The sequence below is a fragment of the Chelonia mydas genome, chromosome 6 (genome assembly GCF_015237465.2).
Source record: "Chelonia mydas isolate rCheMyd1 chromosome 6, rCheMyd1.pri.v2, whole genome shotgun sequence".
Lineage (NCBI taxonomy): Eukaryota > Metazoa > Chordata > Testudines > Cheloniidae > Chelonia > Chelonia mydas.
Window position 1 is genome coordinate 34,955,700 of NC_051246.2, and position 22,537 is coordinate 34,978,236.

A 22,537-nucleotide genomic window follows, 5' to 3' on the forward strand; every position below is an offset into this window, starting at 1 on the left:
TGAATTCTACAAACTAGATCATCATCATCATGAAAGACACAAAACCAGAGAAAAACCTCCCTAATTTAAAAAAGGAGAGACAGCTGCAAATATAGAACAGAATTACTGGGCATGTAAATTCAACTGTTTTAAAGTTTATTCACAGCAGAGGCTCTTTGCTGCCCTGGTTAGTCAGAGGCCTTCATGACTGGTGAAACGGAGCCTAACGTGCTGCCTTTCATATTAATCTTGCCATCCTCCCTGAGGGATGGAGTGGTCACTGCCTCTGTTTTGTCTCATGCATTATCCACAGTGTTTGGTAATGCTTTGCAAAGGGTTTGCAGCCAATGAGCTAGTGACTAGTATTAGTCATTTGCTAAAGACTGTAAGTGGAATGAGGAGTTAGGGTGAAACAGCCCCATTGGCCCATCTGATCATCATCAGACTTCTGCAGATTTCATGGGTCTATTATGTACAAGTGCGCTAACAAAGGTCTCTCTCGTAAAAGAACGAAAACGATTAACTCACAGTGTGTTGTAAATTTAAGATGATTTTTAGACTCGTGTGTTGCAGGAGAGGAGCTGTGAGTTTGAAAATTATTTTTATACAGGTTGGGTGCTCTTCTTGCCTTACTCATGTGAGGATTCTCACTTAAGTAAGTAGAATTACTCATATGTATTAGGAATCCAGGATTTGGTCCATAGTGGACTTGTCCCATAACTCGTGAATTTGGGGAGTGTTTCAGTGGTTCTCAGCCTATTTACCATTGTGGACTACATATGCAGCTCTTTGTGTGTTATGTGGGCTGCAGCCACACAATATATATACTAGCTGTATGGCTCTGAGGATGCCACATGGGCCGCAGCTATGTGCTGATTGACTGCAAGCAGCCCGCAGGTTGAGAACCACTGGCTTATATCTTCTATGATAGAGACTACTGGGCCACAAGTGTCATTGGGCCTTATCTGTTTACTGAGCTTCTGGGGTTTGCCAGTGATATTTAAATGATCTTGTGAGCAAGCCAATTCTTTCCTCTAGATTCCTTGCCATATATAGCTTTTTTTTTTTCCTGAAAGAATTTTTTTATTTTTGTTTTCTGGTGCAGGTGAGTGCATAATAATGGTAAATCTAAGCCTTAAAAAAAATAGTGGCATGGTATGGGATCCACGTCCTGCAGGGTGGATTCTGTGCAGCTCTAGGGCTAGATCCTCTGCAGATGTAAAGTGCCTCTGAAGTGTTCCTAGCCTCTGTTTGACAGAAGTTGAGAATGGGCAATAGGGAATGGGTCACTTGATGAATAGCTGTTCTTGGCGTTGCCAACTTTCTGATCACACAAAATCGAACACCCTTGCCCCGCCCACTCTCTGAGGTCCCGCCCCTTCTCCAAGACACCGCCCCCCACTCCCTCCATCCCCCCTCCATTGCTCCCTCTCCCCTACCCTCACTCACTCTCACTGGGTTGGGGCAGGGGGTTGGGGTGCGGGCTCCAGCTGGGGGTGCAGGTTCCGGGGTGAGACCAGAAATGAGTGGCTTGGGGTTCAGGAAGGGTCTCTAGGCTGGGCTGAGGGGTTCGGAGTGTGGGAGGGGGCTCAGGGCTGGGGCAGAAGGTTGAGGTGCACGAGGGGGTGTGTACACGGCTGGGGGTGTGGGATCTGGGGTGGGGCCAGGGAATGAGGGGTTTGGGGTGCAGGAGGTATCTGAGTGCTGGGTCAGGGGGTTAGGAGGTGCAGGAGGGGGTAAGGAGTGTGGGCTCCAGGCACCCAGCCTCACAGCTCCTTTTGGCCATGTTTCTGGGCGAAGGGGACCTGCGGAGACGGCACTCAGGATGGGGGCAGTGCATGGAACCTCCCTGGCCGCCCCTGTGCCTACAGGCCGCCCCTGTGCCTAGAGGCCGCAAGCACATATCGGCCACTTCTGGGAGACGCATGGAGCCAGGGCAGGCAGGGAGCCTGCCTTAGTCCCGCAGCACCGCGACCGGACTTTTAGCAGCTCGGTCAGCGGTGTTGACTGGAGCCGCCAGGGTCCCTTGGCGACTGGGTGTTCCAGTCGAAAACAGGATGCCCGCCAACCCTACCTGTTCTGTTCGTTCCCTCTGAAGCACCTGGCATTGGCCACTGTTGCAAGACATGATACTGGGCTAGATGGACCATTGGCCTAACCTATGGCCATTTTATGTTCTTATGTCGTAACTCCGTTGATGACAGTTTACAAAAGTTGAAGATCTAGCCCCTAAAGTTCTTATTGTACCGCTCAGTGTTGGTATATTTGGGGGCTGAAGGGCTTGACCATTTCTTTGTATGTAGTTCATGAAGATAATTGCTTTAAATGAGTGTGCAAAACCTGAAAAGTATCACAAAGCCACTTTGACAAAAAAAGTCACTTTATTTCACTTAAGGGCTCTTAACTAGAAGAATAAACTGGTGTGTGTGTGTGTATGTGTATGTATATGTTTTAACAAATGTAAATACAGTCCTCTGGCAGCACTGTATAATAAATTGTAAATCTTTATTACTTTGGAAGTCACTGCGATCATATGATTATTCTGGCTTTCACAATGAATGCTGCGTTCCATTGAGATTTCTACAGAATGAACTAATATGCAGCCCTTATAAAGTCAGAGCAACTTTTTTTTTTTACTTTAAATGGATATATTAAGTCTCTATAAATTAAAGGTCCTTTCTTGCCAAAGCTGATTGTGCTGTGAATTTTACCATAAGAAGTGAGTTTTTTGAAGTTAAACTCCAGATGATGCTTTTGCAGGAGTTAGCTGTATACTTAAGGCACTGAGAACTATGGGGGGAAAAAAAACCCAGCTAGCATTATCCTATATTATTGAGCTGGCTCATGGGGCTTGATCAGTGATCAACACTGACAGAGCTTTACTACAGGGAAACTTACAGCAGCTCAGCAGCATAGTAACATTTATGGTGGTATTTTGGGCCTAATGCATAGCAACCAATATATTGTAGGAGGGGGAAGAATGGGAGAAGATGAAATACGGTAAAAAAAACCCTAGCCTTAACAAATCTGCCAATTTAAATTCCATTGTAGCTCTGCAATTGCTTGTTTGGTTTAATTTCCTCTCCGCACAAACTGAGATGTCAGCCAAACCTTAAACTCTGCTGCACTTGCATTCTTTTCTGTGGCTTCAGAGAGTTCTCATTTCATTCTCTCTCTCTTGTTTTCCTCTCTCTTTTTCTTTTTGGTGGGTGCCCTGAATCTCTCAAGCAGTTCAGGAGGCCGAGCAGGAAGATATAAAGGTGGTAGCAGATGCTCAAGCTCCAAAATCGACTAAAAAAACCAAGGCAGCAGCTGCAAGCTGTCAAACTGGCAGCACGAGAAAGGAGAAAAAGGGGAAACACAAAGGTTAGCTGCATGCTGCTGAATATCAAACATTGGGTTGAGTGGCAAGATGCTTCTGTATTTTTTAAGATTCTTTGAATGCGTGTGATGGTTGTGATAGCTGACAACTGTTTAAAACAAATATTATACAAATGCATACACCAGATGGGAAAATTTGCATTGCTTGGTCCTAATTTAGCACATACATATTGAAGTGAGGGATGGTCAAGATTTGTTGTCCTAATCGTTTTGCAAAGCCATGTATTAATGTAGCCTGTACTAAAAGAACAAAGGAACAAAATATTAATATAATGGGCACTTAAATTCTATAGAGGTTTTAGGAAATTGTCTGCTTAGAGCCATATTACACTAATTCATTTTTCAGATCAATCTGCACTTGCAGGAATCAGACATAAATTGCAGAAAATTCTGTCCAAAACTGAGTTTTAAAAGCTGTACAAATTTAGGGTCGTTGCCCCTTTGGAGTCATTGGGAGTTTTGTCATTGATTTCAATGGGGTCAGGGATTCACCCTTATTATGGATTTGAAGTTATTTCAGAGCTATTACCCTGTGTCAGGTCAACATACATTTAAGGGTATAAATAAACATCTTTATGAAATAGTTCTGGACGCTAGCTCATAGACACACACAGTACCTATCCTAAAAATGTAATATCTAAGGCTGTTTAGCAAAAACAAATACCCACCATAGACAATGCCAAAAGAGTGAACAGAAATGGAATTACTGGCAGTATAAGTTTTAGCAGCCGAATCATTTGAAAATAAATGGAGCAAGTGGGATGAACTGATTAAAAGCTGTATCAATGATTATATATATATATATATATATATATATAAACATACACACACACTTTTAACTGGAGACTAGATCCAAAGCCCATTAAAAATCAGTAACCTTTCCACTGACTTCAGTAGGTTTCACATCAGGCCATTATAACCTATATTGTCTGCACTCAGCTGTTTTCCCTTTTCATATATATCTGACATTCTCGCCTTAACTTCATAGGTAAGAAAATAATTTGTATGGTTAACAATCCTGTTAATAATTAAAGAAAGCTAGTTGCTAATGCCCAGATCTACAATGGGACGAGGCATTGCAACACTGAGCATCACAATGCCTGACTATTAGATGCCTAGAAAATTACTGGAACAACAAGGTGAGCCACAAAGCGTGAGTTTGGCACTGAGGCTCTATATAAGATGTCTGGGGAGAGATGGGCCCCTAAGAATGCGATCCTCAAAAGTCAGTATGCTAAGTGAGTAGCTGCCTGAGATAGCGAGGGGTGTATGTCCTAAAGCCCACCTCAATCACAGCGATAAGCACCTAAATCAGGGCTGCAGGAAGGCCCCTATTTCTGCTTGTGAACCATAACTGGGAACCCCTTTCCCGGAGTTGAGCAGCTTTGGTGCCTAAGATGTTTCTGGTGAGAAGGAGGTAGGGGCCTGCCTTGCGCCATACAAAATGGCCAGAGGAGGAGGCAGCACTCACCTTATAACCCAGTGGTTAGGGAAGTCATCTGATATGTGGAAGACCGAGGTTCGTTTCCCCTCTCCCCCACCAGAGGGGAGAAAGAATTTGAATAGGGGTGTCCCACCTCTGAGGAGAATGCTCTAACCACAGAGCTAGGGGTGTGGTCGATTCCTCAGTCTCTTCTGTTGAAGCTGTTCCACTGTGGATAAATACTTAGTCATTAGAACCAGGAGGATTGGATCCTAGGTCTCCCACCTCCCAGGCGGATGCTTTAACGACCAGGTGATAGAATTATATTCTCTCTCTCTGTCTCTTTCTGTCTCTCAGTGACTCCTAAGTATTTATCCAAAGTGGAACAACTTCAGCAGGAGAGAGAGAAGGTGCCCCTCCTCCTTCTGCATCAGATTATTCCATAGCTCAGTGGTTAGAGCACCCTCCTGATACATGGAGGACCGAGGGGGGGAATTAAACCTTTGTCTCCTACATCCCAGGTGGCTGCTCTAATCACTGGGCTAATAGTTATGAGGTGGGCAGCACCACCACCACCTCCTCCTCTGGCCAGATTTTGAATGGGACTCAATCCAGTAGGTATGCTCAGAAGCCACTTTCTAGATCAGGCCAGAAAGGTGAGATGGCACTCTTCTGGCTATTTTCCTCTGGTTCATGGATCACACTTGGGCTTAGGCAGGAGATAGCCATCCCGACACATAGTGAGGTAGCAGTGTGCAGAATGCTAGGCACTTAGGAAACTTTTACCCTGAAAACTTAGGTGCCAAGTGAGCTGAGGCTACTGTAGTGTTAGGTAGCAGCTGGACAGGAGTTCTGTGGATCTCAGTGATGTGTCTAAAACTGAGATTTAGGCACTTAAGTACCATCATGGTCCTCAGGTACAATTATATTGTACAAACCTCCTTGTCTCTTTGATACCCTGGGACCAGCATGGCTCCAACAACACTGTGTATTACTCTTAAAATCACAGTTTTATATGTATTTGTTTTTTTAAAAATTGGCTTCTGAAGTGAATTAAAAATTGCTGTTGGAATTTAAAAAATGGGAAAGCCAATATTTCTGGACTTCAGATAAAAATAATTTACTCCAAGGCAGAAATTTGAACGCCAAGTTTTGCTCGTGAGTTAAATCCTCTTAAAACTTTAAAACCTGGAAACTTTCTAATGGAAGTGCTGACTCAGCCTGTAGCTGAGCATTGTGCATAGTAGTACATAAATTATTTTTACTGTATAATCACACAAACTCTGGGCTCTAGTAATACCCAGATTTTGACTGCCATATTTTGACTCTGGTAATAGTCCATTTTCCTTATATGGGATTTCTATACACGTACTGTATAATGTACAGAAGATAAAATATTACTTCAGTCAGTTAAAATAGATGAGATTTTGACAAATTTATATAATTAAGATTTGCATAATACTAAATTGCATATAACTGACTGCATTATACCTTTTTCTGTGCTGATTTTCAGACCATTTTCTAATCTCTTGGTCTAAGCTCACATGGTGAAACTGACAGGAACTTTGCCATTGAAGTTAACAGGAACTTTGCAATTGACTTAGTGGGGCCAGGATTTCACCCCATGTTTTCCTAGGTGCTTGTTTGGGTGCTATGGGAGTCTAATCCTGGTTGGGACCTTTGAGCACTATTGCAATAAAAACAATAATAATTACAGGAGCGTGTTGTTTAAAAATGCCTGATATGTCCTATGGGACAATGTCTGATGGAGAATGTTGTATAACCATTGGGATTGTTTTTGCTGGATAGTTGACTCAGTGAGAAAAGATTTGCTGTGTGAAGTTTAGTTATATCATGATCGGTATGTGCTGACCAAGTTTATTATCTCAGCACTGCCAATAAATTAACACTAAAATTTTTGACCCCCAAAACATTGCTGCTTTGTTTTCAGGAAAGACTTTTTAAAAAGAAAATTCCCAAGCAGAAAAATGTTGACATATTTTAGCAGACATAGGTCATTGCAATTGTAGTAATTGCATATAGTTTAGCACATACAACATGAATGAATTTGGTAATTTTTGCAAAGCGTATTCACCATTTTCCTTGGAGCTTTTGGTAGTTTTCACTTACCTGAGGGATTCATTTTAAAAGGACACTGTCAGATAGTTGAGAACTAAAATTTGTTTGTTTTTTAAATTATATGAACTAATAGCAGCAGAAAATATTTATCTGAATTAAAAGATAATCCCTAATATAACTTTTAACCCAAACGTTGTAACACTGTACTAATGTAATGAGCGTGAAACTGGCTAGTCTAATGTGACTATCCAAGCTAAGTGAAAGGTGAATAGGGCTTCATCATGTAAGCAGATGAACAGCTTCTGGAATTGTTCAAATTCTATTGAAGTCTGTGGGAGCTGGAAGAACACAGCTGTTCCCAGAGTTGTTCATCTTCTTGCAGGATCAGGCCCATAATAAACAAGGTGAAATTCACATAGTTGCATGAAATCCCCTCCACGCTACTAAAGCCCCCCTGAATGGGGTTGTATGCATGCAGTGTGCACATGAAAGAACAGATGGGGCACAGGCAGAGCAATTGTACTGGGGGACCTCTGTACCTCCTGGATGCCTTGGAGAAGGAGTCTCCCTGCTGGCGCTGACTAGGCCAATCTTGAAGGCAAGCGAGAGTCGGGCTTCTATAAGGGACCACTGGATCTTCAACTGCATGGATCCTAGTGGCCAGGAACAGCTAAGTAAGGGATGTAGACGCTCTGGTTTCAGAGAAGCCCTGCCTGCAGTAGAGGGAGGTGAATAATGGATTTTATCCCTGCAGTGATTTTCCTGTGTGAAGCCTTCTTACTCTTGCTTTATGCAAGGAGAAGTGATTTCACCAAACGACCATAAATGGTTAATTAAATCTTTAAAATTTCTTTTACAATCAGGTACCATCACCTATCTTGTTCATTTAATGTGAATTAATTTACCCCAGGATTTGTATCCTCACTATGTCCCTTTAAGCAGCAGGATGTACGCTGGAAAAGGTGTGAATTCACATTGTATTATAAAATGACATGTTTTAAAGATTTCTCTGATGTTTAACAGTCATGCAGATTACATTTCTGAGCATGGCTCGTCCCTTTGTGCTAAAGAGACCAGATTTTATGAATAATCAGCTAATTTAAACCCAATACATTTGAATTATATATGAGCAGCATTTGAATCTCTGTTGTAATGATTGTACTCTGGGTCTTAGATGTGTAATGCTTTTCTGAGTGGCTCCAAGAATGATGAAACTGTTATCAGAACAAAGTGGTAAAGATGAGTATGAGGGAAATATTAGGCTTAATGAGGCTGCACTGAGAGACAGCAGGAGAAGCAGCCATAGGCTGAGACCAATTGCTTATGTAGAGCAGATGGTTGCTCCAGAGATCTGGGTTAATAAATTCTGTGGTTTTGCTCTATGTAGTACAATGCTTAGCAGCTTAGCCAAGAACTGTAACTGTTAGGGTCTTTCATATCTCACTATGATAGTTAATAGGTATTGAGCCTGTTTTTTTGTTTGTTTTTTTTTTTAAACAAGCCTCTACTTAGGGAGCAGAACTGCAAGTGCAATTAATTGTAAGCACAAACACTAGCACTTAATAGTATCTTAGCTACTTGATTAAAATGACGAATCTGGTAGTTAGTCATCTGAATACAAACATTTGGACAATTAATTGTTGGGTGCAAACTGATTTGGGCGGCGGCAGAGAGATGAGGAGGCGAGAAAAGAGGCCAAATTACGGTCACTTTAAAACTAACCATAAAGTATGTTTCCAATTAAACACAGTAGGACAAATTCTGTCTTGACTTATCGCCCCATGCAATTATGGCAATGGGGTGCAAATTGGGAAGAATTTGTCTCGCTATATGTATCTGATTTGCAGTGTTGCCTGGAGAGGCACAAATAAATTAGAAAAATAATTGAAATCAACAAGTAGAAAGTTATGAAAAATGCATATTGTACAGTATTATCACACTTGTAAACACAGTTATTAACCACAGGACTAAAGCAGACCCATAGCATATGGAACACTTATACATCAAACACACACACTTTTTTTTTTATCTGAAATTTCTGGAAGTATTATACACACATCAGTGTGTCTGTTTTCCACTAAAGATTACCAAGAGTAGGGATTAATAACTGTTTGGTAAAAATGTTTTTCATATGTCCAGTGGACTAAACGGAAACAAACAGGAGACAGATAAATAACTTTTTTAAAAATACTCAAACCTATGATTTAACTCTAAAGCAAAAATATAGTAAGGATATTCAGGAGTAAGTAAATCTCACATACATGGCATATAAATAATTTAGGGGTAGCTGCATTGGTGCACTAAGTGCCGTGGGAAACACTGTTCACTTTATAGGGATTTTGAAACCTAAATCTGCAATCTGGAGGTATTTCATTGCCCAAATAAAGAACATCCTTCCATCTCTCTCATACACTTTTTCTTTTTGTCTTTTATGTTCAGTTTATTTAATTTATTCAGATCAGTTTTTCTGGATGTCGTCCTGTCTGTCTGTGTGTCTGCCACACAACGTTCTCTTTGTCAGGATGGCTATTCTGGGTTTTTTCCCCCCCATGGTTTATTTCATCCTTGTTTCTTCCCTTTATTTTTCTTCCATTTGTTTGCTATGAATAGCCCCTTCTGTCCCATCTCTGTGTAATATAGGGAGCTGCGTTAAAGCTGGCCAGATAGGAAGGCATTGTCACTTGTAGTGGAAGAGGCTCCATTACTCCATATTTCCTCATTTAATGGGAGGAGCTTAGCTCATTTAGACCTGTTTAAGCATGGCTCCACTGGGCATAAAAGCAACGGGACAGCACACAGCAGGAAGAACAAATGGGCTTCAACTGGGAAAATCCTGTTATCTCTGGGCATGAGAACACTCTCCAGGCTGTCCTTTGGCCTGAACTTGACTGTAAGGAAATCATTATGGTCTCTGGTGCCAAGCCAGGCACTCTTTAGCACAGGGGCAGGCAAACATTTTGGTCTGAGGGCCACATCGGGTTTCCAAAATTGTATGAAGGGCTGGTTAGGGGAGGCTGTGCCTCCCCAAACAGCCAGGCGTGATCTGGTCCCCACCCCCTATCCGACCCCCCTGCTTCTCCCCCCCGATGGCTCCCTCGGGATTCCTGCCCCATCCGCCACTCCCTGTCCCCTCATCCAACCCCCCACCCTCTCATTCCTGACTGCCCCCCCAGGACTCCTGCCCCATCCAACCCCCCCGTTCCCCGCCCTCTGACCATCCCAACCCCTATCATAGAATATCAGGGTTGGAAGGGACCTCAGGTCGTCATCTAGTCCAACCCCCTGCTCAAAGCAGGACCAATCCCCAATTTTTGCCCCAGATTCCTAAATAGCCCCCTCAAGGATTGAACTCACAACCCTGGGTTTAGCAAGCCAATGCTCAAACCACTGAGTTATCCCTTCCCCCCATGCCCCTGAACTCCCCTGCCGCTATCCAACCCCTCTGCCTCCTTACCACGCTGCTTAGAGCACCGGTGGCTGGCAGTGCTAGAGCCGCGCCGCCCAGAGCATGGGGTCAGGCTGCAGCTCTGCAACTGCGCTGCTCAGCCGCCCAGAGCCTTGTGCAGGCGGCGCGGCGCACTGAGACTGTGCGGGAGGGGGAATAACAGGGGAGGGGCCAGGGACTAACCTCCCAGGCCTGAGCTCAGGGGCTGGCAGGAGGGTCCCATGGGCCGGATGTGGCCCATGGGCTGTAGTTTGCCCACCTCTGCCTTAGCATATAGACAATGGAAGAGTATCATTCCTGGAGTCGTCTTCATCATGGCAAGACCTACTTAGAAGAATGGTTAACAAATATTGTAAACAATAGAATGGAACATTCCCAAACTTAAGTGTAGTGTGGTTTTTTTTTTCTAAATCAAATGTCTTAGTTCCAAAAAACACCTAGGAAAATGCACACTTGTTGAACAAATGGCTCTCAAAATTCTGGCAACTAGAATGTATGTTAAGAATTGTGCTGGTCCTCAAAATGGACCAATAGAGGTATTGTTTTACACTTTTATTATTTTAAAAATGTTTCACTTCTTGGCAGAATTCTTCAAAAGCAAAGTTTCAACCCACAGTGATTTTTTTTTAATACGGCTCAGTTGCAAATTCTTAAAGGATATTTTCAAAAGAAAGACCTTGAGCCATACCTGTATTACTGTAACTTATTGAACAATGGCTGAGACAGTACTTCTAAAAATAACACTGAATTACGTACTGATAGGTGCACGACTAGCATTGGCGGTGGAATCGTCAGTAGTACTTTATCTCATCATAGTTCCAAAAGTAAGCCTTATATTCAACTGTTGTTTGGCCTGTTTAGTTTAAAACTGTGAATCAGTTGAGAAAAATGTAAACTCAAGGTTTGTACTGAATGAAATCCTTTAAAGGTTGAAAATTCTTTTTGTTCTGATGGGAGCTTAATAAAAACAGCCTTTCTGAGGATTCACTTTGTTGATAAACTCAGAATCTCTCAGTCTTTGATTTCAAAGCAGGCCAGCATTCCTCTGAAGTATTCTACTGCCACCCTCAAGTCAAACAGGGAGCGGCTTTGCAATGCTTCAGAATAGTAATTTGCAAATGTGTCCCCACAGTACACAGCAATGTCTTGAATGTAATAGATATCAGTGAGAATACCAGATCAGACTATTGGCTCATTTAACCTAGTATCTCATCTCTGAAGCCTCGTCTAAAGAAATTCCTACCATTACTAAACACCAGTTCAATTCCATTGCTGTCAGCAACTTTATAGAGGAAGGATGGTCTTGTGGTTATATGCACTAGACTGAAACTTGGTGAATTTAAAGTTCAGTTCTTTGCTCTGCCACAGATGTCCTGTCTGACCTTGGACAAGTCCCTGGAGCTGATTCAGCAAAGTGCTTAAGCATGTGCTTAAAGTTCAGTATGTGAGTAATCCTGTTGCATTTAATGGAACAACTCAACATGCTGAACTTCAAGCACATGCTTAAGTGCTTGTCTGTGCCTCAGCACCCCATCTGTAAAGTAGGGATAATCATATTTTATTTCTCCCCCAAGTGCATCAGCTTGACCTTGTCTGCACTGAATTTCACCAGCCATTGTGCTACCCGATCAATTAGCTTTGTTAGGTCCATCAGAAGTGCCTTTTAGACTTGTTTCCTAAGTAAATTCATGAATGTCCTGTGAAGAAAGAATTACTTTAGTAAATAAAAACAATTCTTTTAAATTGATTTTAAAAATAAATTAGCTAAAATAAAGTGTTTTGGGAGCTTGGGGGGTTTCGTGCTAATTGAATACAATAAAACTTCTCTTATAGTAAAATAATTTGGTCATCATTCTTTCCCATAGTACTGTAGCATTTTTAGATCTACATGCATGATCATGTAAAAGAAACAAGAAAATGGGACGTTTGCTTGAAATCTTTTCACAGCAAAATATTTGAGTCTGGTTTGCACATTGAGAATAAATATGATTTGATTTTCTTCTGGGTAGATCCAGTTATTAGGGATTCATATCATACATAGCTAATGTTTTGGAGAACTGACTCACTGTGCTTATGCCCATAATGTGTTTCTGCCTCCAGTCATTTTCAGACTGTAGTACTTTAATACCTTTTAAAATGTCTGGTTGCTACTGTCACATTTAGAACCTGTGACTAATTTATTCAGGTTTAATGGAGAATAATATAAGAGACAGTTTTCCTGTTTACTACTGTTAGATAACTACACAGGATAATATCTGTCTCCATATTATGTCTAGTGCTTAGGTTTTATTTACTGGCTCTTCTGAAACCACTGTACATAAACATCATGTGGTTGTGCATTTAATATGTATTCCTTTTTCTTTCTTTCTAAAATACTTTTTCCTGATTATCTCTTGAACAATTAAAGCTTTAAAGTGATCGTTTTAACCTGTAAGTCTTTAAATTCCATTCTTCCATTACATGATTTCAATTTTCAGTGATGAAATCTATCAGAAGTATTTCTAGAGAGACCATCTGGATAATATCTAAGTTCTGTCAAAATTGGTAGATCCCAAATTTGACCTTCTGTACATTTGTTTTCTCACATCTGATCTCAAAGCTCACTGAATTTTTTCTGTGTATTCCCCAAACAAATGCTTTTATTATAATAATTATTTAACACATTATTTAATATTCATTTTAATTATAGCCAAATTGTTGGAAACTCTCCCATAACAAACCAGTCAGCTCATGGAATATGTATGTGGAATAAATACAGCCGACCCTGCTGTTCTTTCCCAATGACAGCTTCCACGAGCTTCAGGATTGCAACTGTAGAAACAGATCTCAATTTCAAGTTTCCAAAAATGAATTATCATTACTAAATCAAGGGAGGCTGAAGAGATTTAAAAATTAGGAAAAATATGTTGATCAGACCTTTTGTAAGTAAAGTTAGACAAGTCTAGTGCAACATCACAAAGTCCATGAAAGCTTAGACTGGGAAAACTGATTTGCCTCCTGTGCATCATGAACATTTAGGAAAATTTCTTCTTATAGCTCCCTTTCCAGTGGTTACAGTAACAGGTCTCCTGTTTCCTATTGTAATAGTTTGTTTCCTTCCACTGCAGGGGCAAAGCTGTAATTGTTTCAGTCTCTGGTTGTAGTCATGTTCTGTTCAGAAGTCTGAGCTTCTGTCAAAAAATAAAATAAAATAAAAGTGTAGTAACCAGTCTATAAAAATGCTGTGGTGAATGGCATTCTAAAATAATAATAGACTTTATAGCTTATGAGCTCTTCAGAGAAGGAACTGTTTCTTGTGTGTTTGAACAGTGCCTAGAACGTTGCATGTGCTACTAAAATATATGTAATGACAATTTCTCATAGGCTGGAAATGCCAGAAGAACATCCTTTCTCCTGATCTCTGGGCTTCAGCTTCTGGTTTCAGATGAAACCAAGAAGTGCAAAGACCTGAATATGTCAATTTTGACCAAAGCGTGTGCTCTCTCGCTCGCTCTCTCAAAGTATTTAGGTCAGATCATATTATTTTCTGCCCTCGTTTACCCTCTCGTGATGAATAATATGAAGAATCCTGGTTTCAGCATCATTTTAACAGGAACGCAGAGACTTCTGCATCAAGGATGCGGCATTCTGTGCTTAGGAGACACAGTGGAAAATTCTGACCTCTGGCTCTGAAGACTTTACTTTCTTCTTTTTCACAGCCCACTGTCTGCCTTTGCCATCTTAAATCCATGTTCTCCAACCACTGAAGTTACAGGAGACTGTTAACTATAAATATGATTTGCCCCCCTCCCATCCCCCGCACAATAAGCCACTTTTTTGGTATGTGGGTAGAAGGAGCAGGAGCCCACAAAGCCGAGAAAGTGAGGAATGTAGAGGGAGGGATCCATTCTAAAACTGTAATGAAAGATGAATCAGGGCTGCATGGCTTTTGAAATGCTTCAAGAAATCAGATGGGTGACGGTAAAGCTGCCTATTTACATTGTGTGTGAGTGTGTGCGTGTGTGTGTATTACACATACACACTCTCTTTCTCACTTAAATAGGGATAATCCTAATGTGAAGGTGAGCTCTTCCTGAACGCTTCCTTTGCTGCGTTAGCCTTTCAGCATCAGGCATCTTCAACTATTTTTGTACAGTATTCCCCGTTATTAACATTCTTGAGGATGTTGTTTCATATTTGTCTTTTCTTTTTTTCTGGTTACATCTTCCATCCCCAGTATGGTATGGAGTCAGCTCCTGGGACAGGTTTTATGTGTAGTAACACTCTCTACTAGTAACACATTCCTCTGAATGCTGAAATTGATTTTCCTTCTCTTAATGCATGACTAGCCAGTGTAACGTTTGTCCCAATGCCTAATATGTGATGGCCCTGACAGCATGGGATGGGAACAGCAACCAGCATGATTAGACTGGACTATATAACGTCATTGGAGGCATTTAATTTGCCACAGATCAAAGTCTGTTTGGGAGGAAAGTGACCAATATTTTTAAAAATTGGATGTCTAAAATTAGGTACAAACATAGGTGGGTAAATAAATGGCTAGATATGCAAAAGTGATGAGCATCCCACTGCCCCATTAATTTAAATGGAACTGGTGGGTACTCAGCACTTTTTTGAAAGTCAGGTGTCTGGTTTAGAAGCCTAACTTTAGGTACCAATTTTTTAAAATGTTGGTCAGCGTGCATGTGTATATGTGTAGGGTCATAGGAATTGCCATAGTGGATTAGACCAGTGGTCAATCTATTCCGATATCCTGTTGTGACATTAAGAACCGCGCAAGGGCCACAGGTACCCAGATATCTGGTAATGAATTGCAGCTGGCTTAACCAATTCACATGTACTCCAATTCTTTAATGTAATGAAATATATCTGAGAAGTATCATACAAGGTGTCAATGAAAAGCTCATGACTCACTAGTTATTAATAAAAAGAAAAGGAGTACTTGTGGCACCTTAGAGACTAACCAATTTATTGGAGCATAAGCTTTCGTGAGCTACAGCTCACTTCATCGGATGAAGTGAGCTGTAGCTCACGAAAGCTTATGCTCCAATAAATTGGTTTGTCTCTAAGGTGCCACAAGTACTCCTTTTCTTTTTGCAAATACAGACTAACACGGCTGTTACTCTGAAACTTATTAATATTATTACATAATGTAGATGCAAGCAACTGATGCAAAGTTATGGACGTAAACTGAAATTATAGTTCTTAAAATGTGTTTGCCAGCCAAGACAAAAGAACAGTTGAAGAGGAAAAATTATTAGCACTCACTCAGCTCCATTTGACCATGCTTGACCAGTTTTTTTCAGCCAAAGTTATTAAGAGCCAACGTTCATCCCACAAACACCAGCCATTATTAATGGTTACCAGTTCTCCTCTCTGTTGCTTATTAAAGAACCTTGTGGAGCGGCAAGCTTATAGAGGCTTTTATTATTTACTATATCTATAAATGATATTATTACCGCTTTTATTAATGAAAAGTACATTTTTATGTGACTGACATTGTGGTACACAACGGCACTAAATCTTAGCTAGGAGTTACAATCTAGTTTACAATCTAATGTTGATAACTTGCTATCCTGGCAAAAATGAAATTGGCTTTCTATAGATGAGAACTAGGTCTAATCAGTGATTTATTTATAGTTGAGGGGAGAAAGCCAGGTAAATAGTCCCACTCTGAACACACTCTTCTGAGCCAGGGAATGTATTGTTCTTTTCCTCTCCGTATTTTATTCAAGTGGGATTTTTTCAGGTTTTGGCCAAATCTAGACATTGCTTGACCATGACAATACCTCCAAGAGTTAGAGGATACAGCATGGTCTAATGAACAGGAAGTACTGGACTAAGCGTCTGCTGACTTAAGTTCTATTTCCAAACTTGAGCTTGGGCGAGTTATTTCACCTCTCTGTTTCTGTTTCCCCTCCTACCATTTGTCCATTTTGACTGTAATCTCTTTTGGGAATGGACTTTCTTATTATATGTATGTACAGTGCCTAGCATAATGATCTCAATTGGGGTCTCTAGGTGCTGCTGTAATACAAACAGTAAATGCATAAACTTAAGGCCAGAAGGGACCATCATGGTCTTCCTGTCGGACCTCCTGCACATGACAGACCACAGAACCTCATTCACCCTCTCCTGTACTAGACCCATAACCTCTGGCTGAGTTACTGAGGTCCTCAGATTATGATTTAAAGTCTTCAAGTTACAGAGAATCCATCATTTACTCTAGTTCAAACCAGCAAATGCCCCGTACTCTACGCTGCAGAGGAAGGTGATTAAACCCCCAGGGTCTCTGCCAATCTGACCCTGGGGGAAAATTCCTTCCTGACCCCAAATATGGGGATCAGTTAGACCCTGAGCATGTGGGCAAGATCCGTTAGCCAGATGCCTGGGAAAGAATTTACTGTAGTAACTCAGAGCCCTCCCCATCTAGTGGCCCATCTCTGGCTGTTTCCTACATGCCATTGTAGGCAATCTTATCATGCCATCCCCTCCATAAACTAACCAAGGTTAGTCTTGAAACCAGTTAGGTTTTTTAATAATATAATAATAATACAATAGGGTTTTAAATATTATAGTACTGCTCTGTTTATAAACATCAACACACAAAGTCAAGCAACAAAATCTTTATGTGCCTAAATAACCATTTTAGGCACCTACTGACTGATTTAGGAGCCTAAATATGGCACCCAATACCTTAAATAGACAGGGTCTCTCTTCAGAGGAGTGATTCAGTATAGTACCCATTTGGGTCCTTGCTGACACGAACAGTTTGGTGAGGTCCAGCCTTGAAGAAGCAAGGCTCACAATAGTTTAAGTAAAAAATCCACAAGTGTGAACATTTTTTGAAACATGTCTGTTGGAAGTTTTTTAACACACATGCTTGAAATTGTTTTAGTATGTGAAATTCAACTTGTCACTCATATTTAGCATTATGTGCTAAAAGTCTCAGCAATGTCTATGTTCTATCCCCAGAATACACTTGAAAATTAGGTGCTTAGATCTCATGGAAATGTATATGCTATAATCAAAGGTCTGAAAGCTAGAAGTGGAGAAATCACCAAACCATTCTCTCTTGCAGTGCTCTCACACAGAGAGACATACACTTTCCATTTGTTTCAACAGTTCAGAAAACCTTTTAGCTTTTACACGGAGGGCCCCAATAAACTCTACACCAGCTTCAAAAAGAGTATTTGTTGAGGCAATGTCAGCTATGGACAGTCTGAAGCCGAGTGTTTTTGCTCGATGAACTCCCATGCATACCAATACTCAGAACACTCTCTTCTAGGTCACAGAGCTAGTCTGATCTCTGGGAACAAATCAAAAGGCTTGGGAGTTCAAATGAGTTTGGCTTGAAGACTATTTTAGTCATGAAAATGTAATTGCAGACAGACTGCTGAGCTTTTTTTCTTAGGATGTCATCTAAGTATTTCTGAGTTGATGTTGGTTAGCTTTTCAGTCATTCTTTGACTAGACTTTTGCTGTTGTCTGACAGGAATTGATGGCCCTGCTGCATTTCAAGATGACATTCAGGAGGTAGGAAGCCAAATTCAGATTCTTACTGTTGGGCAGTCTAGCCACAATGAAGATGATGGCGAGACAATGGCTAGTAGCCAACAAAGCAGGCAGGACCTTAGAGTAACAATGCAGAAAAAGGGTAAGTAGCCAAAGCTACCTACTTATGCTCCTTGTTGTTTGCTCTGTTTTTAGGCTGGCAACTCCTTCTAGTCCCAATGGTAGCCTGGTCCTAAACTAAGGCATAGACATGATTTTTTCACCATTTCACTTGAGGTCCTTCCTTCAGTGAATCATCATCATCCTTCCCTTATTGCTCTGTAGTTTTACCTCCATAATTGTAATGGAGTTCCGCATTGGCCCAAGCAGCAAGAGACCTATGTGTACTCTGGGACATGGCTTTCCCATACTTCAGTGCAATGTTGCTATCAAGGTGGCAGGTGTTAAAGCTCTCATCCATAAATTTTACAATCTGAATTGCAGGATGATAGAAATCACGTACTTAAGCATTTAAAAAAAAAGGGTTTGTAATGGCCACATTTTAATTAGAAGGCAGAACATTAAGTGTGGTTGTAGTATCAATTCACAAATTCACATCTTACGTTCATCCTCCTAAAGGTGAAAATGACAGAACTGTATTCTGCGGCACTTCTTGGCAGCATATTTCTCAAATGTTCTGGGTTTTTTTCAAGGGCAGCCCTGACTGGGGATGGATGGATTGATTGATTGTGTGTATCTGTCTCTCCCTTTCTGCAACAGAGTTATCTCCCATCAGACAGCAGCTTAGGAGGAAATAAATCCTAAAATCTTCACAATGCTTTTCTGAAGCCTTAATGGCTCTGCTTCTTCAGCGTGCAACCTTTGAAGTTAAGATGGCTTTGACCAAAGCTGCTCTACAGAAAGAAACTGGTGCTTCAAAAATGTACACATAGTCCACAAAGAGCAAAATTTAAGTGAGAACTTGACTTGTATAGAATAGACTGTTCTCTTCTAAATGTCAGCTTCATTTTGTAGAGCAGCTCTCACTGAGATTCATTATCTCAGATGCTTCACACTGTGGATGTGAGCGACTCAGCCTGAAATGAATACATTTCCTCCACGTGTGAAGTTTCCTGGGTATTTGAATATGAGAGAGACTGATTTGAATAACAAGTTCCCTGTGTATTGGTTGCCCCTTAAATGCATGGCTCAAAATGTTTATAAGCCAGTCACCTTGCTCACAAAAGTTGGTTGATTTAGAAATTATAAATACAGCTGGGTGAGGACAACATTTTCTGGTTCCTGGAAAGTTCTGAGAGTTAGAAAAAAAAATCTGTTCCAAAATGGAAGGAAAACAGAAAATTTTGAAATTTGCTATGAAACCAAATTCCAAACAAAATATTTCATTTTGAAAAAAATCAAAACTTTTTTCAGATTTTGACATTTATTTTGTTTACATTTATAATATAAAATAAAATAAATTTCAAATAAAAATCATTTTGAAATGAAAAATAGAAATGGTTCATTCTGAAAATGTCAGAATAGAATGTTTCAATTTTTTCATATTTTCCTTGAAAGGAGATTTCGTCAAAATAGCAATTTTTCTGCAAAACTTTTTGCTTTTGATAAATCAACATTTCCTGAGGGAAAATGTTGTTTTAGGAAATTTCTGACCAGCTCTAATTATAAACCGATTTTTAAGTTAGGTCAAACCACTGGGGTTTATTATTTTGGGGTGGTCTCTTTTTTTATATTAAAAACTGTTAAAACAAGCATACTTGATGGACAGTAAAGGTATGTCTACCCTGCATGCTTCTTATGGTGCCATGCAGCGTACATACCCACATAGCGCCCCCTAGCATGGGTATAAATAGCAGTGTGGCTGATGAGGCCTGGCTTAGGTGAGTAGCTTAAAGGCATTCTAGTAGGGTGTGGGCAATTAGGCAAGTACATACCCTACATGTTTTCTCCTCACCCAAGTCATGTCTCTCCATCTATTTTTAGCAGTGTAGTGTCCTGTGTTGCTGGAGCCTTTCTCCTCCTCAGGAAGTACCCCCCCAGTGGGGGAAGGCTCTGGCAGAAGGGAAGCAGCAGGGAAAGAGTTCAGCATTTCCCCACTGTGGAATCTTTCCCCACTGCTGGGAAAGACTGGCAGCAGGAAAAGGCTGTCCTCTCCCTGCAGCTGGAGACTTTCCCATCTCTCTCCCCTCTGGCAGGCTGTTTGTAGGTACACAAACCCTACACACTGCCACCAGTGGTGTGTACAGTACACGTAGCCTAACTGTTTATGCAGGGGATGTTTTAAATGAAAGCACTGGTATTTAGCTTCATGACTCTTGTTAAGGTTAGTGGAGCACGCCATGCCCTTTGTGGGTACAAAGCACCAATAAGCTGGTTTTAACTAGTAGAGGTTCCATGGGATATTCCTGTTGGATGATGGGGTTTGCCATCCCATGGAGTGAGAAGGGGGCTTGTCAGCTAGCTTTTCTCACCCCTGGATGTCCCAAGAACCATGGGGACATTTGTTTAGGAGCTGAGGCTTTCAGGTGCAGGCCCAATGCTTCTGCCCTGGTCCCTGGACCATCTCACTGCCATGTCACCATGAATCTAAAGAACCATGCTCCTGTGGGAACCTTGAGAGTAGCTGCCCATAAGCCACCTTCAATTTATTTATGGGTGAGGAAGGGGAAAGCCACGTAAGGGCAATGCTGATGGTAGGAAAGGTCATGCTGATTGTCATTAGAATTGTTTAGTCCTGATTTGAATCCATTCTGCTGTTTGACAGGAACTTTGTGGTGAGTGTCCAATATTAACAGATGCCTGTCTCCACAGGGAGCATCCAACATGTCTGTTTCAGTTAGGAGAAGATAGGTTATAGAATACATTAGTGCACAAGCAATATTCTCCTTGCAAGGAAATGCCAAATGTTTTATTTGATTTCCCCATCTGCTGGAAATTGCCACAACTAGAATAATTCTCTTCCTGTGGGAAATATTCCGGCCTTTTGATTTCAGTATTTTTAACATTGAGCCTTCCCTGTCAGTGAATGAATCACAAGGACAGACACACACTTCCTCAGGTTTTAGCAAAAATCAGATGAAAATCTAACATTTAGTTACACATTTATCAGTTTCATTAATGTCATTGTGACCATAGCAGTCTAGATAGTTGTAATTTTTCATTGCCAGCTGGAGGTAAAATTACTGCTGCTTTGAGATTTAGAGAAGGAATAGATCTGTGTAATACTTCAAGCAGCAAACAAAATTGCTTTCTGGGAACAAAGCTGAAACAGGAGCTTCTTTAAAGCATTCTTAGGGTGTTTCCAAAAGATGCTTAGAACCAGTTTGTTAAACATTGGCAAACATTTGCTGGTGATTACACCAGCAAAATCTGACTCATGCACGATGGGTGTAAATGCATACCTAAATAAAATAACTGTTAAAGCTACTGCATATTAGTGTGCTCAACTCCTTGCTTTTTTATGCACCAGTGCCCATTTGGGACATGGAATGCTGAGGTTGCCCTCACAAATGTTGGATATAATTTGCATGCCAGTATCTGAAAAATTCTTTTTCCCCCCTATCCCAGAGCATCTTTGCAGACACTGAGAACACAGTACAGCATTGCCTTTCATCCTGTTCTTCACTTATTCCTTCATTAAACCCAGCCTGATCATGTCCCTGAGTATGTCCTTCTGTCTAATTGGCTGTGTTTGCATTATTTTCATTAGCATCCTATCATTTGTTTGTCACCTGCAGCATCCCCATCATTGTAATCTTTTCAGTTGTAGCCAATCCTGTACCCTGATTTGACATCTTACTCTCTTCCTAACTTCTTCAATCGTCTTTATACCTGCTGTCTTTCATCTTTGCTGCCACCAGCCTTCTGATCTCTGTTTCATTTAATGCAGCTTCTTCCAGGCCATAGAATAATACTGTTAGTACACTGATTTGATAAATTTTCCCTTCGATACCAGTTGTAATGTTTTTAACAGTCCATAATTCCATCAATTTCTGTGCAGCACATGTGGCTAAGGCACATCTCCTTTTAACTTCACCCTTGATGGTGCAATTGGCACTGATCAAGCTTCCTAGGTACACATAAGATTCTACTTGTTCTATGACTTTGCTGAGTCTACATTTCAGCACATTCTCTTTTGTCCCTTTCCAAGATTCAGCCACTTCATCTTTTGGCATTTATTGTAACTCCAAGTTGACTACACCAATTTTCCAAGGTAGCACAGGAAGTCATTATTCATTCAAATGTGTCTGCCTGTTGTCATCCACATAAGCTTAGGAGCTTAACTTCAGATCATTCAATGGTATGCCCTCCAAATCGTCTAATGTTCTTAATATCCAGTTGTAGAAAAGCATCTGTAATTCCATGGCCCCAGTCTGAAAAATTGGCTCTTGTTAAATAGCTTTTAAGGCTCTCAACGGGAGTCAAAGAATGAAGAGAGGGGCACATAATCACATTCTCTTCAGGTAGTTCCTATTCATGTGTGATGATGGTGGGTGAGCACAAGTCTTCGAACTCTAACAGTATGGCCAAAATGACTAGTTAGTCTAAGAGCTCTGACTTCCCTTATACACAGGATGTTGTTGGAGACTCTTTTGACACCATTTTTGTATTGTTTATTTCCATAATAGGGAGACCTAAAGCAGTGGATGATGGGACCATGCCTGTTGAGTCTCTAAGGGATACTTAACAATGTATATGCATGTACTTGACCCCTA

The 22,537-nt window shown here is 40.9% G+C and overlaps 1 protein-coding gene across 11 annotated transcripts in view; it reads left to right on the forward strand.

Annotated features, from left to right (window-relative positions):
* Positions 1-22,537, forward strand: part of TUB (TUB bipartite transcription factor) — a 250,240-nt gene that overhangs the window by 212,130 nt on the left and 15,573 nt on the right. For 4 of the 11 annotated variants that reach the window (XM_037899759.2, XM_037899756.2, XM_043548589.1 and 1 more), the window contains exons 4-5: positions 3,211-3,345; positions 17,803-17,964. In XM_037899759.2, the coding sequence (XP_037755687.1) occupies positions 3,211-3,345; positions 17,803-17,964 (297 nt within the window). Of the gene's footprint in view, positions 1-3,207; positions 3,346-17,802; positions 17,965-22,537 lie in introns of all 11 variants that reach the window. The other 7 variants (XM_037899755.2, XM_037899758.2, XM_037899757.2 and 4 more) reach the window with 3 other exon arrangements.